This window comes from Pseudochaenichthys georgianus, chromosome 6, assembly GCF_902827115.2.
Source record: "Pseudochaenichthys georgianus chromosome 6, fPseGeo1.2, whole genome shotgun sequence".
NCBI classification, from domain to species: Eukaryota; Metazoa; Chordata; class Actinopteri; order Perciformes; family Channichthyidae; genus Pseudochaenichthys; species Pseudochaenichthys georgianus.
The window spans coordinates 44,442,048-44,460,746 of NC_047508.1; the positions used below are offsets into that span (position 1 = coordinate 44,442,048).

Genomic DNA, 18,699 nt, shown 5'->3' on the forward strand with positions numbered 1-18,699 from the left:
TGTTCAGGTGTATATCAGTATGTAGTGTCTCTACTTTAAAGAGTCCTCTCCTGCTGATGTTCAGGTGTATATCAGTATGTATTGTCTCTACTTTAAAGAGTCCTCTCCTGCTGATGTTCAGGTGTATATCAGTATGTAGTGTCTCTACTTTAAAGAGTCCTCTCCTGCTGATGTTCAGGTGTATATCAGTATGTAGTGTCTCTACTTTAAAGAGTCCTCTCCTGCTGATGTTCAGGTGTATATCAGTATGTAGTGACTCTACTTTAAAGAGTCCTCTCCTGCTGATGTTCAGGTGTATATCAGTATGTAGTGTCTCTACTTTAAAGAGTCCTCTCCTGCTGATGTTCAGGTGTATATCAGCATGTAGTGTCTCTACTTTAAAGAGTCCTCTCCTGCTGATGTTCAGGTGTATATCAGTATGTAGTGTCTCTACTTTAAAGAGTCCTCTCCTGCTGATGTTCAGGTGTATATCAGTATGTAGTGTCTCTACTTTAAAGAGTCCTCTCCTGCTGATGTTCAGGTGTATATCAGTATGTAGTGTCTCTACTTTAAAGAGTCCTCTCCTGCTGATGTTCAGGTGTATATCAGTATGTAGTGTCTCTACTTTAAAGAGTCCTCTCCTGCTGATGTTCAGGTGTATATCAGTATGTAGTGTCTCTACTTTAAAGAGTCCTCTCCTGCTGATGTTCAGGTGTATATCAGTATGTGGTGTCTCTACTTTAAAGAGTCCTCTCCTGCTGATGTTCAGGTGTATATCAGTATGTAGTGTCTCTACTTTAAAGAGTTCTCTCCTCTGATGTTCAGGTGTATATCAGTATGTAGTGTCTCTACTTTAAAGAGTCCTCTCCTGCTGATGTTCAGGTGTATATCAGTATGTAGTGTCTCTACTTTAAAGAGTCCTCTCCTGCTGATGTTCAGGTGTATATCAGTATGTAGTGTCTCTACTTTAAAGAGTCATCTCCTGCTGATGTTCAGGTGTATATCAGTATGTAGTGTCTCTACTTTAAAGAGTCCTCTCCTGCTGATGTTCAGGTGTATATCAGTATGTAGTGTCGCTACTTTAAAGAGTCCTCTCCTGCTGATGTTCAGGTGTATATCAGTATGTAGTGTCTCTACTTTAAAGAGTCCTCTCCTGCTGATGTTCAGGTGTATATCAGTATGTAGTGTCTCTACTTTAAAGAGTCCTCTCCTGCTGATGTTCAGGTGTATATCAGTATGTAGTGTCTCTACTTTAAAGAGTCCTCTCCTGCTGATGTTCAGGTGTATATCAGTATGTAGTGTCTCTACTTTAAAGAGTCCTCTCCTGCTGATGTTCAGGTGTATATCAGTATGTGTCTCTACTTTAAAGAGTCCTCTCCTGCTGATGTTCAGGTGTATATCAGTAAGTAGTGTCTCTACTTTAAAGAGTCCTCTCCTGCTGATGTTCAGGTGTATATCAGTATGTAGTGTCTCTACTTTAAAGAGTCCTCTCCTGCTGATGTTCAGGTGTATATCAGTATGTAGTGTCTCTACTTTAAAGAGTCCTCTCCTGCTGATGTTCAGGTGTATATCAGTATGTAGTGTCTCTACTTTAAAGAGTCCTCTCCTGCTGATGTTCAGGTGTATATCAGTATGTATTGTCTCTACTTTAAAGAGTCCTCTCCTGCTGATGTTCAGGTGTATATCAGTAAGTAGTGTCTCTACTTTAAAGAGTCCTCTCCTGCTGATGTTCAGGTGTATATCAGTATGTAGTGTCTCTACTTTAAAGAGTCCTCTCCTGCTGATGTTCAGGTGTATATCAGTATGTAGTGTCTCTACTTAAAGAGTCCTCTCCTGCTGATGTTCAGGTGTATATCAGTATGTAGTGTCTCTACTTTAAAGAGTCCTCTCCTGCTGGTGTTCAGGTGTATATCAGTATGTAGTGTCTCTACTTTAAAGAGTCCTCTCCTGCTGATGTTCAGGTGTATATCAGTATGTAGTGTCTCTACTTTAAAGAGTCCTCTCCTGCTGATGTTCAGGTGTATATCAGTATGTAGTGTCTCTACTTTAAAGAGTCCTCTCCTGCTGATGTTCAGGTGTATATCAGTATGTAGTGTCTCTACTTTAAAGAGTCCTCTCCTGCTGATGTTCAGGTGTATATCAGTATGTAGTGTCTCTACTTTAAAGAGTCCTCTCCTGCTGATGTTCAGGTGTATATCAGTATGTAGTGTCTCTACGTTAAAGAGACAAGGAAAGAGTTATTGATTGAAATAGAACCTTACAAATCCTAGCTTCGTTAATCTCTTTAGTCGATTGTCGCTGCCGTTGCTGTGGATTAAAAACATCGTTAAAAGGCGGCGAAGTCACCAAGAACTGTCGGAGTGTCTTTGAACAATAAGCTGCGACCATGACGACGGAAAAGAAACAACAGGAAGAAAATGCACTGATGGCCATCGCTGTACAAATTGACATCAATCAGAGTATGGCTGCGTGTTGAAGGGGGCGGGGCTTCCTGTCCTGCAGGTGAGTGAGCGAGGGAGGACAGGGATTGGTCCGTCAGAAGCCACGCCTCTTTTTGACTTCCTGTACATTCTCAGCAGTTTCAAGGCAATGAGCAAGAGGTTTTTTTTTACTAGGACGTTCCGCCACGATGACTTTGCTTCACACTTCTTCATCTCCAACAGGGGTGTCCAAACTACAGCCTGAGTAGTTAACTTCTTTATTAGAATTATGGCATTTTTATTACTATTATCTTTTTATTTCTGTTGTTATTCTGTTCTCGTACATATCATACTCGTGTATATAGACTTTTTCCACAACTTGTTATTTCGTACTTGATCATCTGTTGCATTGTGGGAGGAGCTCAGGTCAGAAGCCGTCTCTACTCTGCAGCTTTGTGCCCATGACAATACAACCTTTGAATTGAATGATTTCTTCTCGTTCTGTAAAGCACGTCGAGCTGCTTTGTGCATGAAAGACTATAACACCCCTCGTTGTTAAATACCATATATATATATATATATATGCCGTTAACTACTGTGCAATATATACCTGGCTGATAAATCCTCAGAACTTTTACAGATGTGTATTTTGTTTCTTACATTAAGCTGTCTTTGGCTCTTCTCTGCTGTAACAACGTACACGTACCTTCTGTGGGACTCATGAAGGTATTCTGATTCTGAAAGGTTATATACAAATACACTTTATTATTATATTATTATTATGTGGACCTCAGTGATACAAGTTTGGACCCCCCTGATCTAGAACATAACTCAGTGTGATGGAAGGTCCTTCAGAGAGAGGATGTGTGTGTGACGGTATGAAGTGTGTGTGTGTGTGTGTGTGTGTGTTCAGTCGTCCTCCTGGTCGCTGTCTCTCATGCTGATCCCCTGCAGGCCGTCTCCAGACTTCACGGCGGCGGTCGCCTCCTCCACCGTCAGGCGGTTGTAGACGGTCTCGTAGCTCTTGTTGTTCAGCGAGACGTCCAGAACGCCCTGCAGCCGGAAGTCACGGTACGTCTTCTGATGGAGACAAGGAGACAAGGAAGGAGACAAGGAAGCAGGAGAAGGGAGGGAAAAGAGAGCATCTTAGAAAAGCAGTTTGGAAGAACCTTAGCGGGAAGATTGAGTCTTAACATTGACTAGTTGTACCATATATAGAAAAGACTCAATCATCATTCATTTATCACACAATAGAACATAACTCTGACCTGTGTGATAATATATAGATAGACCTCGACCTTTTCATCATTTACCAATTATAATACCATGGATAATTCATTCATTCTTAACTTACAGACAATAAATATGAAAATAAAATTGAAAAATAAAATGGGGTACGTTATCTACCCGTCGTACAACATGTGGAAATGATCTGTCCTTTCTAAACATCATTTTATGGTATTGACTTATTGTACGACATACTGTATTGAAATTACAATATGTGGACATGACCTCGACCGGTTAAACGTATCTTACGATATACGGAAACATTCTTGAGAATTTCTACGTTATACGTAAATGATCTTTTTCTTGTTATCGACTTATTGTACGATATACGGAAATGACCTCCACTAACACAGGAGGCTGTGGCGCAGTGGGCTAGTGCGCTGGTGTTCAGGGGAGCACAGGTTCAAACCCCACTGCAGTCAGCATGTCGTCGTGTCCCTGGGCGAGACACTCGCCCAGGGACACGACGACGAAATGAAATGATCCCTTTGGCCTGAAGTCTCGATAGTTCTTCTGTTTCAGGAGATAAAGTGGAAGGAGGCAGCGTCTGAGGAATGCATCGAGGAGGAGGCGGGAGAGGGAGCTGCCGTTCTGAGTCTGAAAGGACAGAAAGCTCAAGGACAGAGTCTTTTATGTGTCGGGCCGAGGCGTCGAAAGGGTTTTTACCTTCAGTCAGAAGCCATTATGATTCCTGGTCTGTTTGCTTTCAAGTTAAACTCGCGCATCTCTGCACATTAGCAAGCTATGGAAAGACAAAGCGTCTCCGTTGGGCTTTTTGTTTCCTTCCTCTTCTCTTCACGCCGCTGCTGCTTCAAGGACACTCCTCGTTGGATTCGTCCGTATTTTTCTCGTTGTTGTTGTTCTTCTTCAATGTCACTTCTGGCTGTTTTACCACGAATAAGACGTCATTTGAAGACGACGCTTTGCCAGTCTGAGGCTCTTTCACGGCTTTTCTTTTCGCAGCAGCGGAAAGGAGACTCTTGTGGGTGGAAAGTTAGAGAAACGTGCATTTCAGCGCCAACATCAGTTGGTCTGGACCCGGTTTCTGTTCTCTGTGGATCTTAAAACAGTTCGTACCTTAACGATCTTGATGAGTGTTTTCAGCTGGTAGACGTGCAGCTGCAGTTCCATTCTGTCCGCCAGCCAAACACACACCAACTTCACAGAGCTGCTGTACCATTGCTGTAAACAACAACAACAACAACTATTATAATTATGGATTATAACACACACATTTTCAACTTATCCTATATATGGAATTCAAATCAACAATTCTTACGTTATCTCGTCATCTCAAACATGGACATGACTTAATGTACGATAAAGGAACAATTACTTTAACGTTATTGATCCATCATATGACACAATCCTTTTTACGTTATCAATCGATTGTTTGATATTTGAACGTGAGCTCAATACTTTTCACGTCGTAGACATATCGTACGATAAATCGTGACCTCAATCGGACTAAATATGGACAATTGTTTATTGTATGACATATGTAAATTACCTGGATAAGTTCTTACGTTATGGACAAATTGTACGATATACAGAAATGACCTTGATCGTTTTTATGTTTTCGACCTATCGTCCGATATATGGACATTGATCTAACACACAATATATAACCATGAACACAATCCTTTTACGTTATCAAATGATTGTTTGATATATGAACGTGAGCTCAATACTTTTCACGTCGTAGACATATCGTACAATAAGTCGTATAATCTTATGGTATGTTGACATGACCTCGATCGGACTAAAAATGGACGTGATCCGGATCGTTTTTATGTCAATTGTTTATTGTATGACGTATGTAAATTACCTGGATACTTTTTTACATTATGGACAAATTGTACGATATACAGAAATTACCTTGAGCATTTTTACGTTATCGACCTATCGTCCGATATATGGACATTGATCTAACACACAATATATAACCATGAACACAATCCTTTTACGTTATCAAATGATTGTTTGATATATGAACGTGAGCTCAATACTTTTCACGTCGTAGACATATCGTACAATAAGTCGTATAATCTTATGGTATGTTGACATGACCTCGATCGGACTAAAAATGGACGTGATCCGGATGGTTTTTATGTCAATGGTTTATTGTATGACGTATGTAAATTACCTGGATACTTTTTTACATTATATATACATTATAATTTTACAAATTGTACGATATACATAAATTACCTTGAGCATTTTTACGTTATCGACCTATCGTACGATATATGGACATGACCTCAACCCTTTTTACCATAATATTTTATGTGTAAATGACCTGAATAATTTGTAGTTATAACTTATCATGTAAGGCAGGGGGGTCAAACTCAATTTCATCGCGGGCCACATCAGCATTATGGTTGCACTCAAAGGGCCGGTTGTAACTTTAAGACTATATAAAAATACATATAAATATATCATATTTATAAAATAATGCATTATATTACATCATTGCCTCTGCATTGGATTATCATCGGATAGGGTAATAACTTCATAATTAACTACGTCTGAAAGCAGAAGTCTAGGGCAAGTCTCTTCAGTGCGTATGTCCCAAAATGATTTAAAAAGAAAAGCCAAATTCTGGAGAAAAAAGAAATAGAAGTGACATTTTGAAATAAAAATCTAATTCTGAGAAAAAGGAATTCTATGAAAAAAATGCATATTTTGAAGAAAAAAAGGCAAATTCTGAGAAAAAAGGTCATATTTGAGATGCATTGTGGGACATGTAGTTTATGGGCAACGTGCTTCTGTAGCATGTAACCGTATAATAAAAATATTATATTCTTTGCAAGCTCTTGTGGGGCCACATAAAATGAAGTCGCGGGCCGAATGTGGCCCCCGGGCCTTGAGTTTGACACCCCTGATGTAATACATGGACACAACCTCAATGTTAGAGTACGATGATAAGCGATGACCCAAGTTGACACAAAGACATACTAAAGCATTTTCTTCAAAGCAAAGTGTCCGCGTTACGGTTTGATATCTCCTACCAAAACTCAGGAGAAGTGAAAATATCCTGAAACTGACACAAAACAGACTTTTCACTTTGTGTTCGTAAAAGAAAGTTAATTTTATTCCTGCTCACTTCCATCCATCTGACTTTAGAGAAATGGCAGCCGAACACCCTTTTAACAAGCTTCGACTTTGACAACGCAACACGTGGATTATTATAAGTTTGGAGTTTCACAATAAGACGCATTAAGCCAAAACCTAGATTTTTAACAGCCTTACCCTTTGGAGTGGAGTATCACAAGGGATGACACATGACCCTCGCAGGCTACCATACGTCTACAGGCTGAGTACAACACATTTCGCAGTATAAAGGAAGCGACTCACTCACAGAAAACCAGCAGAAAGCGGATTTCTCATCGTCCTGAACACATCGTCAAGCTGTTTTTGAAGTCAGAAAACCGAGAGCGAACGCCTTGAGGAGTTTCTTTAAATGCTTAAAAAGAACATACATAAAAACAACATTACGGTGATGCTGAAGAGGGCGGTTTAAGGTTTGGGTTCAGAGTTCAGAGCTGTCTTTAGAAACACAACGCTTCCCCACGAGGTCAAAGGATGAGCAGCATCCGAACGAGAGGGGGGGGGGGCAGTTCTACGGCGAAACCCTGAATGCAGCGTGTCGGGGTTCACGGCTCTGCGTCGACCTGAGAAATAATCAGGTTCTTGCTTTGTACTTTTCATTAACTCCCTCCTTCACACCTCCCACCGCCCGGCGAGAACGCAGAGGGAAATTGCTCCGACACCGTAATGACCCGTGATATTCAGATCTGCCTCGACAGACTTCATTTCACACCGACACGCGCCGCAATTACCTTCCAATTTGAGAGATAAAAGCCGTCCAAAGGTTATTTAATGCACTTGACAAAAGCCAAAACACGCCCGTGATCATTCGGGGGTCGCGCAAATATTTGAATCCATTTATTGCGGGACCGACACCGTCTCCTTTAATTACGTCAAAGTAATGAAGCGGTGTCAAGCAAAGCAGAATGGATGTGGACTTTCAATCAGAGGTCTGACGAACGGTGGGTTCGCCCTCAGAGGAAGTGTCCGTGTCCTTCGAAGGCTCCACGCTGGGAAGAGGAAAGGGTTTTCTGGCGCACTTTGAGATGCCACCACTGTTTCCATAAGTCGTGCAGATGTGAGTATTTCTGCACTTTGGATTGCTTTGCCTCTACAGGTAATGTGAGCGAGCATTATAAGCGGCGAGCTGGGAGTGTGTGCGCTTCACACTCCGACTTATCTCATTTCCTCCTCAATGCGCTTTGTTTAGGAAACACATCTTTGAGACGAGCACCTTTTGACCTCTAGACGTTATCAATCTCCGCAGACACACATTTCAATTTGGGCCACAGCAAATGTACATCCACACAATTAGCATCGCAATCAGTTGACTATGTGTATGTATGGACTCCGACATAAGAGACAATACTAGTGCAGGAAAGGCACATCAATACTTTGTGTTTTCCTTCTCTGTCTTCAATGCAGTTCTACTTTCTTCGAGCCACAGTCAAGGAGGTTGTGAGCAGGATTATGAAAAACCGATGTTCCTAAAACTTGGTGTAAAAACTGTTGAGCTAAATAAAAAGATGCAGCGGATCCGAACGCATGGGATCGAAACCCACATCGTTCTTTTACTAACGGAAACAGCCTCGTCTCTAACGGCGTGTTTCTTCTCATTTAGTATTTCTGATGCTCCGTAGCAAGTCGCTCTGGATTTCACTGACTTGAAATCTCCGATATCAAAAGTCCCAACGACTGAAACTGCGGCGACATCAACGTATCTTAAAATGACAGCAGCACTGAACGAATTGTTATTTAAACGTCCAACATTTTCCACATTTCATTAATATTAACGAGGCTTTAAACTCTGCCGGAGTCCATGGGTGATTCTCAATGTCGAGGACGCTTGCTTGGTAGGACATGTCTTCCGAGTCACTTCCTTCAGAAGCTAGGCAAGAATCCTTCCTGGCATTCGGAAAACAAAGAGTGGAACAGGCGAGCAAGTGTGCGTCATATGAGAGGCCCCCCCCACAGATTTCCGTGAGCAAAGCATTGTGGGGATTTTTAAGACCGCAGAGGATACACATGTGCAGCCTCGAAATTTCCCGCAACGAAGGACGCCGGACTCGGTAGAATTCCAAGGAGCCTGGACATTGGAACAGTCCTTCGGCGGCACTCGATGACGTAGTATGCTTGAAATGGTGGCTCTGGAGCATCCTTCCTCGACATTGAGAAACACCCATTGTTTCCTGTTAGTGTTTACTTCCTGTCTGTCTTCTTCTACTGTTTCCTGTTAGTGTTTACTTCCTGTCTGTCTTCTTCTACTGTTTCCTGTTAGTGTTTACTTCCTGTCTAATGATTTCTGTCTTGTAACCTCTTTCCTTCTCTTTTTCTTGTCTTTACTGAAGACACTTTAGCCACCATCAATCCAGAGTTTCCTTCTCTCCACAAATATCAAAAATAAATATTAAACAAGAATTCCACAAAGTTTTCTGATGGAGAAAACAAAAGACTGTTTTCCACAGCTGACGGATTGATATGACTGCACACAGTCCATTAATGCTCCTTAGCAACAGTCTGTTCTCCTTAACAACGATCTGATAGCAAAAAATCGAGGAATGTTGAAATTGACCAATCAGGATCGAGTATTCAACAAAGCCATAATAAGTAATGTTTAAAATAAATGAAGAGAAGAATAAAGTAGCATAACATGGAAATAATCAAGTAAAGTTACTTTCCGCTCTCTTGGTGCATCAGAAGAGACGTCCATTAAGGTTTCATTGCGGATGACGGATTCCTCCACCATCACTAATGTCTGCTCTTCCTCATTTCCTCCTCCTCTGTCGACACTAAACATTTCTAACGCTGCAGTTCGAGTCGTGTGCTAATCGGCTCGCCGTGCTAACAGATGCTCGACCATGTTGAAATTACTGGACGACGTTTGCTGCTCCTGGGATGATTTCCTCCTCTACCCCCCCCCCCCCCTCTCTACCCCCCCCCCCCCCCCCTCTCAGTGAAACGTTTCTCTGAGTCTCTGGGAGGCGAGTAGCGGATAATCATCGGCCCGACGCTCGCCTCGCGCGCCGCGTTAGCTGTCGTGGAAATTGAGTACGAAGACGCTCCTTAATTGAGCTGATTAGAGGACGAGAGGGGAAACAGATGGAGGGTATATGAGGGGGGGGGGCTGCATGGGTCTTGTCAGGAACACTTTCTACGTGATGGAGAGGAGAGGCTTCCTGCTGGCGCCACAGTAACGATGTCATTTAAACATCTCACACATTGTCAAGGCGTGGCAAAAAAAAACAGTCATTTTGTAAAATAATTAACTATTAAGTCTCTCATTTAAAAATGTATTATTATTATTATTTATAAGTCGTTGTCTTGAATCTGGTGCCGAGATGTGGTGAGAAACAGATTGCATTTCTAGAAAATATCGATACAAAAGCAACAGAATAAATGCTGCACCAAAGGGAATTGTATTGGATGGATAAAAATACGATTCGTCTTTGAGCGACAAATTATTTATTTATTTTCTAAAAAGAAAAACAAGGATGATGAAAATATTTGTAATTCTTTAAGGTCTTTTCCTTCATTATTGAACCGAGATATCACTTTTCTTTCCTGTTGTCCGCCTTAAAAAAGAATGCATCCAAAACAAACCTGCAGCAATAAAACAAACTTAAAATATTTGATCTTGTTGAAAATAATAATAATATCGTTAAAGACTGAATCTGGGATTCTAGGACTTGAATCCACATCTCGCTTATTTACGTTCTTTCACAGCCTGCAGGTTTGTCCCCTAAAACGCTTCATTAAGGTGATCTGGCTGCTAATGTGTGTGTGTGTGTGTGTGTGTGTGTGTGGGCATGAATTACACTCCTTATCCACACAAAGACCTGGTTCCCTGGTGAGCACTTGTACACAAATAGATGGAGAGGCACATGTGAGCACACACAGACAACGATAAGAAAGTGTTTACAGACCCCCCCTCTACACACACACACACACACACACACACACACACACACACACACACACACACACACACACACACACACACACACACACACACACACACACACACACACACACACACACACACACACACACACACACACACACACACACACACACACACACACACACACACACACACACACACACACACACACACACACACACACACACACACACACACACACACACACACACACACAGCTTGAAGAAAAGGCTCCATCATGAATTTGACTTGCTCAGACGCATGTAAACAAGACAATTGCATACCCATAATGCACCTGGCTGGAGGCCTGATGCTGCTGTCTCAACACAAGATTGACTTTCTGTGTGTGTGTGTGTGTGTGTGTGTGTGTGTGTGTACAGAGGGCCTTTAATGCTGTCTTTTTATCGGGGAATGAGGATGAAAGCAGCATTATTTGCACGATAGGTTCGTATAACATTTAATCATTTGGTCCTAAAATACGTCAGACCAGTTGCAACCAGTAACATTTTCTTTTTGCTAAATCATATTTCTGGCGCAGAGAAGCCAAATGGCATGTGTGGGAATGTCACGTTGATCGGAGTGTGCGCGGCGTAACGTTAGTGTAAATCTGTTGGATTAGTTGTGTCAACAGCGCGGCGGCAGGAATGTTGTCGTTTGTGGAAATTTAGGACAAAAAGGAGATGAGAATAAAGACTTTAAAGATGTCTTTGTTTACAGCCAAGAATATACAGGCTGTCAATTACGATTCAACACATTGGGATGGGTGTGTGTGTGTGTGTGTGTGTGTGTGTGTCACGTTGAAAGGCTGAGAGGCCCAGCGTCGGCTCCTCCTCGGTGCATGACTGGCTGCTTCTGAGCTCCATTAGACTCATTCCACACACACACACACACACACACACACACACACACACACACACACACACACACACACACACACACACACACACACACACACACACACACACACACACACACACACACACACACACACACACACACACACACACACACACACACACACACACACACACACACACACACACACACACACACACACACACACACACACACACACACACACACACACACACACACACACACACACACACACACACCCCCCCCCCCCCCTCAGGAGGCGGCGGGTGGCAGAAATCCATCGCGGCTTGGTGCTAATGTGTCCGAGGCTCTGAGCCGCCATGTCCGCGGCTCTGAGGCACGGCGGAGAGACGGGGCATGTTTGGAAATATTTTTAGAAATCTGAATCCTGGAGAGAGGTGGTTTAGTGAGGAAGAGGGACGGTGTGGGATGGACGATGGGTGTTTAGGTGGAGGTGTGTGTGTGTGTGTGTGTGTGTGCAGAAGGCTCTCGTGGTTCCTAAGTGATAAACAGGTCAACAGAAGCGGTGTGTGTTTTCAGCTCACAGCGACCTGCTGCTGCGGCACAATGAAAGCTCTGAGAGAACACACACCTCGCTGTGTGTGTGTGTGTGTGTGTGTGTGTGTGTGTGTGGAGGTCTATCAGCAAGGTGGGCTTTCTAGACAGGCAGCTGCTGCGTATGAAAAGATCTGACGCAGTAAAACATTATCGTCAACATGTCCTCCGCATTTGTTTTAAATAGTACAACATCGTTCTTTTTATAGGGCTTAGTTGGATACTCCATTCTGATTGGTCAATTTTAACATTACAGAGACTGCTAATTTCTGCTAACAGATCGTTGCTAAGGATAACAGACTGTTGCTAAGGAGGATCAAGTGTCTATGTGCAGTCCAATCAATCCACAGAAAGAAGTCCGGGCAATTTTACTCTCCGCTCTGGATTAGCTTCCTGCTTCAGAAAACACTGGAATAGTTTTTGAATATCATTTTTATATTCGTGGAGAGCAGGAAACTCGTAATGGCCGCCTCGCTGCAAAGGATCCCTTGTTCTTCCTTTGCCCAAGCCACGCCCTTTCGCTTAGTCTCCAGTAGATCAGGCTTTCCTTTTATCCTGCTTAAAGCTAACTCCCTGAACCTCCTTGGTGGAGGTAATGACGCTTTAACTGGAGACAACATCAATTACAACTTACACTCAGGGTTAAGATAAGTGCGTTCGGTGTTTACCTGCAGCAGGTACGTGTGAAGCTGATGTTTAATTGAGTCATTATTCACACAAACGCTACCTGTCAAGAAAACGTAAACATTGACGTCTTGTTTGTTACAGCTATTCAACTCACTGCTGATTCGAAGGTTTACTGCAAACGTTGGTCTGTCCATCGGTCGCACTGCCGCCATGACAGCATTTACCGGCTTCAGTGCGAGATACAGCACAACGCTACGAGTGAAATAACAGCTCTTATGTGATCATGCCTGGGGAATACACTAGGGATGTAACGATATATCGAATATCGCGGTAAATAGATGTCTCAATACCGTCGTGAGACTGACCAAATCTACCGCGATTTTTTTTTTTTTTAATAATAATTTTTTTTTTTTTATAATTTTTTTTTTTTAAACCTTTATTTAACCAGATGGTCCCATTGAGACCATCGATCTCTTTCTCAAGGGAGACCTGTCCAACATGGCAGCAAGTAGGTTACAACATGAACATAAAACAACAGAACACAAAAGGACATCATATTTACAGGGCTACATGTACACACCTGGAGACATGGACAAGTACCAACAGTATATTTATATCTCTGTCAATAAGCCTCACCTTCTTGGCAACAACTGTATTGTTTTTGAAGTGGTGGAGAGACAACGCACAGTTTGACCCACTGCTGTCACCCATGGCCAAAGCATATCTCTCTGTCCCAGCAACATCAGTACCAAGCAAGAAAGTCGTTTCCACAGCAGGGGATTTTATAAACGCCCAAACATCCCAGCTTCTACCTGGAAATGTGGACGTGCTCACATTCCTAAAAGATAACCTTTATGACGCTGAGTGAGTGAGTAAGAGTTGAGTTACTTAAAAAACTAAAGTGAAACTTGATGTATTATATTGTAGGGTCTGATTATTATATTGTTGACACTTTAAAATACTACTATCCTATAAAATGCTGTACAAATCAGATTTATGATTTCATAACGAAAAAAAAAGTAAAAAAAGATTCACATTTTTTTCCTTTATTTTTCAATATCGTGATAAATATCGTACCGTGGACTTTTTATCGCGATATTATCGTACCGTGAGTTTTTGGTATCATTACATCCCTAGAATACACTGTAACCGTGTTTGTGTCCTGACGTTCTGATTGGTTGTTAGCCTGTGGTTACACCAATCAAGAGATTTTAACGTTTTGTTTTACGACATTAAATACGTCAGCCATTTACGTCAGCATCATTAAAATGCTTTAGATAAACTTGATGTGTTGCTTCAAGTTAGATTTCTCGCATCATTTGACTTCTTTTAGTGATATTATCTCAGGTATAAACATCGTAAGTACAACGTTATTATAACCGATAGAAAGTATGACCGAGGTTGCGGTAAACCGGCTGTGTTTTAGACTCACCTCGAACACCTTCTCGGTGTACAGCTCGTCGTTGACGCGGTCCCGCAGGATGTCCTGGTTCTGCCGGATGAAGGTGATGTAGGTGTCGGCCAGGTCCATGCCTGGTTTCTGCAGGAGAGAGGACACAGACACCTGAAGAAGAACTGCAGGGAGGAGGAGGCAGGACACGAAGAACGATGTCAAACTACATGCAGTGCGTTCAGCCTGGTGGTGGAAAGGATCATGCCTGGCATTCATCGTGCAAAGCTTCGTCCATGCTGAGCATCAATGATATCACACCACGGGTGATGATGGAACAAACCCCTAATGATAACGCCATTGGGAGAAACACAAGACAACACAACGAGAGTCCTGCGATAACTTCAGCTAGCTTCTATAACTCGACGCCGTGTCATTGACGGTTTCCTACGTCAAGAGACGGATATCTTACCGGGCTATCGGCAGTGATGTACCTGAACGCGTTCATGAACGCGTTCATATTTTGGGCGAACGTGAACTGAACGTACTGTATTTCCGCTAGATGAACGTAATTGAGAACGCGTTCATTCTCAGCGCTGTATAACGGCGTTCAAAAGTGTGCCAGATTTCATATGCCTTTCAGCCGAAAACCCAGTTAAAACACACCGTAAACAGGCTTCAAAATAATGCGGAAAACCACCCAATCTGGCAACAGCAAGCTGCCTGTGACGCCTACGCGCCTGTCACCCCTGGCTGTCGCACTAAAATATAAATATACTAAATATATCAGACTCCTCACAACAAACAATGTGGAACCGCGGAACCGGCGAGCATTGAATGAATGAATGAATTAGTATGGACGAAGCCGAGAGCAGCTGCAGCAGCACTCGCTCAGAGTGAGACTCTACGGCAGGGGTGGGGAACCTCCGAGTCCGGCCTCCGGCCGTATACGGCCCGCGAGACAATTTGGTACGGCCCTCGAGGTAATTTATAAACACACGCAAAAAATAAAAAAATGAAAGAAATCTAGACCGCAAAAAATTAAACAAGCGAGTACCTGTTTTTCCTGGCCAAGGTCAGGGTCCTTGAACACAACACGAGCCTAACGTGTCATCACGTGGTATATGTCTCGACTGACAGGGGTGCAGTTCTGACGGAGAGCACCAGAACGCCACTCCAGCACTTCAGAAATTGCAGTACCGATAAGTCCATACACATGCCGCAGTTTCTGCGTGTCTGTGTCTTTAGTTGAAAGCCCAGTTGCGATCTGCTCATCTGTCATACTGATCAGACAGTCAATAACTGTGTTGTTATCATTAGCATCTGGTTAGCTAGCTATGCTAACGAATATAAGAAGCTTTGTCTACAACCAGTGAGGTAAAGGCACATCTTTATATGATCATTATAGTTATAAAAAAAACAAGAGAATAAAGTAAACAGGTATAAAATACTATATGACAGTTATTAATAAAGAAGAATACAGTTTGAAAGGGGAGTGATTTGTCAAATATCCATAAATTAAAAGAAAATCTGCTTACAGTTGTGTTTGGGTGTTGAGAGATGTGTCCATAGATCTCCTAATGTTGCTCTCAAAGTGCAACAAATCTTGCCAGGGGAGCATGCCCCCCGGACCCCCCTAGAGGAGGTTAGGTCCCCCCCACTTAAATCATGTCCACATGGATAGGAAACTAAATACATTTGCACACATCTTGTGTCCATAAATTATCTTTCTGTTTTGGTGGTCACGCCACACCCTGCACGTGAATGCATGCGCGAGTCATGGTAAGATATCTGGATTAGGAGGTTGCTTTTTCTTTGCACAGAATGAAATGAATGGGCTGTGATTTTAGTTTTTTTAAGCAGAGGTCAATAATTTGTACGGCCCTCTGAGGATATTGTAAAAATTGAAATGGCCCATTAACATCCAGGAGACAAATAATAGCTCGCAGCAACGTATTGGAAAAAGAACTATGAACTATAAATTAGTTCATTTTTGAAACCATGAACTTTAGTTCAACATTTTGAATTATGAACTATGAACTGAACTAGTTCATTTTAAAATGTGTGAACTGTGAACTGAACTAGTTCATGTAGAAAGTGAACTTTCCCAACACTGGCTATCGGACCAACAAACAATCAACCAATGGACATTTAAAAAAATCCATCATGAAAGAAATGCCCAGACAAAACCACGGAACATTGGTGATAACGTAAGGCTCTTAAATAAAGTGACTGAATAAAAGCAGCACCTAGCCTTAGAGCCTCACTTTACAGCCAGTAGAGGAATATGTTTCCTCAGTTGATACGCGCAGAAAGCAAACATTTCAATGTCAATGAAACAACTCGGTATTTATCAAACGCTGAAGAACGAGACGTGACGGTCTCATTGCGTCTCCACTGATCTGCGATAACAATCACGAGGCCATTTTATCACGATAATCGGAGTAAAACTCAAACGTTAGCCTCTGAACTGCGGAGAAGGGGAAGTGTCATGTGGAAAATGGAAGTACCGTACTTTTCGGACTACAAAGCGCACCTGCATAGAAGCCGCAGCAGCTAACTTGTCCGTCTGTCTTGCTCTCGTTCTGTCTCTCGGTTCCACTTTTACTTTGGCGCGCTACCTGTCTCACTCTTTTCCGGCCTCCAGCTTTTCCTGCTGGAGCCCGCCGCTTAAAGGTGGCGGGCGCGGACCGGTCCTAGAGCCCGTAGAGTTAAAGGTGGTTAATTTTACCTGTAAATCCATAGATTTAGGAGGTTCCCTAGTGGCCGTTAGCTGGACAAAAACAATGGGGAAAAAGTCGCGGCTTATAGTCCGAAAAGTACAGTACTCAAGCACTGTTCTTAGGTACATGTACTTCGCCCACTGGGTTTCATTAAGGCAAACTCTGGTAAACTGTGAAAACACAACAAATGTTCAGCATCTCCCGCCGAGTGCCTGGTGAAAAGAAGAAGAACGTAAAACCACTTCCTCCGTGTTCGGAGCATCAAGAAGCCTCTGAAGTGTGTGTGTGGCTGGGAGAGGCAGCCGTGTGTGAACCTGCTCATTCGCACTCCCTGTTGTCAGGGGAGATTACAACTGTAATGCTTATTGTAATTGCTTTGACATCTTTCACACCCGTTTTCTCTGAGCCGGCGTGCGTCCTTCCCCCCGGGGGGGCTGCTGTTCTGCCGTCAGATCCCCCGTGGAAACACAAGGAAATGGAGCCTCGAAGAAAACCCAGAACCCTTTTGGCTTCACTTAGAAAGAGGCAGGTTGGAGGCCGATTATGAATTTGGGTTTGTAACCTTTCGCTCGTCTTAGAGAACACTGAAGAAACTCAAACTGTCGCATGCTAATGGTGGAGAGAAGAGCTGGAGCTTTAGTGCCTTCGCTTTGGGTTGAAGAGCAGAGGCGGCGGAGGGAACAGGAGGTTTACAGACGATTCCCCGCACATCGTGTACAGGGAGGGACTATCACACACACGTTTGTTCTTGGTGCAAATAAAAAGCATCAAATGCACTTTGTCTGCTTCAAATAAATGTCGTCTCTTCAATGAAGAGCTGCAACCGTTAGTCGACCGACGGAAACTTTGATGAAAACTATATTGATAAACCTTCAAGACTTCAGACCGTTTCTTTTGAAAGGAATTTCTCAAGTAAACACGTATTCAATATCGAGCTGCAACCATTGGTCGACTGTCAGTGCAATCCTCAACAACATTTTGATCATTTCTTCATGTAATAAAATGCTGTCTCAGTTTTGCAAATATGGGGATTTCCTGCTTTTCAGTTTGATCTAATATTAAAGTAAATTCGTTTTTCGACTGACAAAACAGAACATTTAAAGACATTGATGTTTAAGGATCTGGTTTGGACATTTTCTCACATTTTATAGACCAAACGATTCCTTTTATAAATAATCTGCAATGAAACCAATTGCTCGTTGCAGCCGTACACCAATGTTATGATTTCCGTTAAAGGCCTGGAACAGCAAGCGACAGGCTGAGAGCAGTCAGAGACGCTCAGCTGTGATTCAGACAGACAAGAAACCCTGCAGATACCAGAGGTTAAAGTGGGGTCACGTGGCTGCGAGGGCATCTGGAGTCTGAGTGTGTGTGTGTGGAAAGAGGGGGGGGTGTGGTGTGAGTGTATTGTTCGACCAGAGAGAGGAGGGGGAGGCTCTGTGATTGGCAGGCCTGTCAGAATCCCCATAAAGCCCGGTGGATCTGAAGCCTGCGTGTTTCAGGGCTCGTCAGGAAGCCTCTGATCGGATGCAGCAGACACGTCCAGGTCCCGTCCTCATGTCTGGGGGTTTCTATCCACAACTAGCGACTCCTCCTCATCAAGTTTCCCTTGCACACTTGAGACCCGAGAGGAGTGGCAGTGGTGTGTTGACGATTCCAGTATTGATAGATAATCCGAGCCGTTATCTTGTTGCTTATTAAAGTCCAATTTATACTTTCAATGTCCGTTCAACTGTTCCCTTACCAGAACTGTTCCCTTAGCGGAACTGCTGCCTTAGCGGAACTGTTCCCTTAGCAGAACTGTTCCCTCAG

General features: G+C 42.9%; 1 protein-coding gene across 1 annotated transcript in view; it reads right to left on the minus strand.

Moving 5' to 3' along the window:
- Positions 1 to 2,104: 2,104 nt before the first annotated feature.
- LOC117447927 (calcium-dependent secretion activator 2-like) overlaps positions 2,105 to 18,699 on the minus strand; it is a 171,362-nt gene continuing 154,767 nt past the window's right edge. Inside the window, exons 17-19 of the mRNA XM_034084944.2 lie at positions 14,207 to 14,314; positions 4,764 to 4,868; positions 2,105 to 3,479 (exon numbers count right to left, since the gene is read on the minus strand). Of these exons, the coding sequence (XP_033940835.1) occupies positions 3,309 to 3,479; positions 4,764 to 4,868; positions 14,207 to 14,314 (384 nt within the window). The 3' untranslated portion in view covers positions 2,105 to 3,308. The remainder of the gene's footprint in view (positions 3,480 to 4,763; positions 4,869 to 14,206; positions 14,315 to 18,699) is intronic.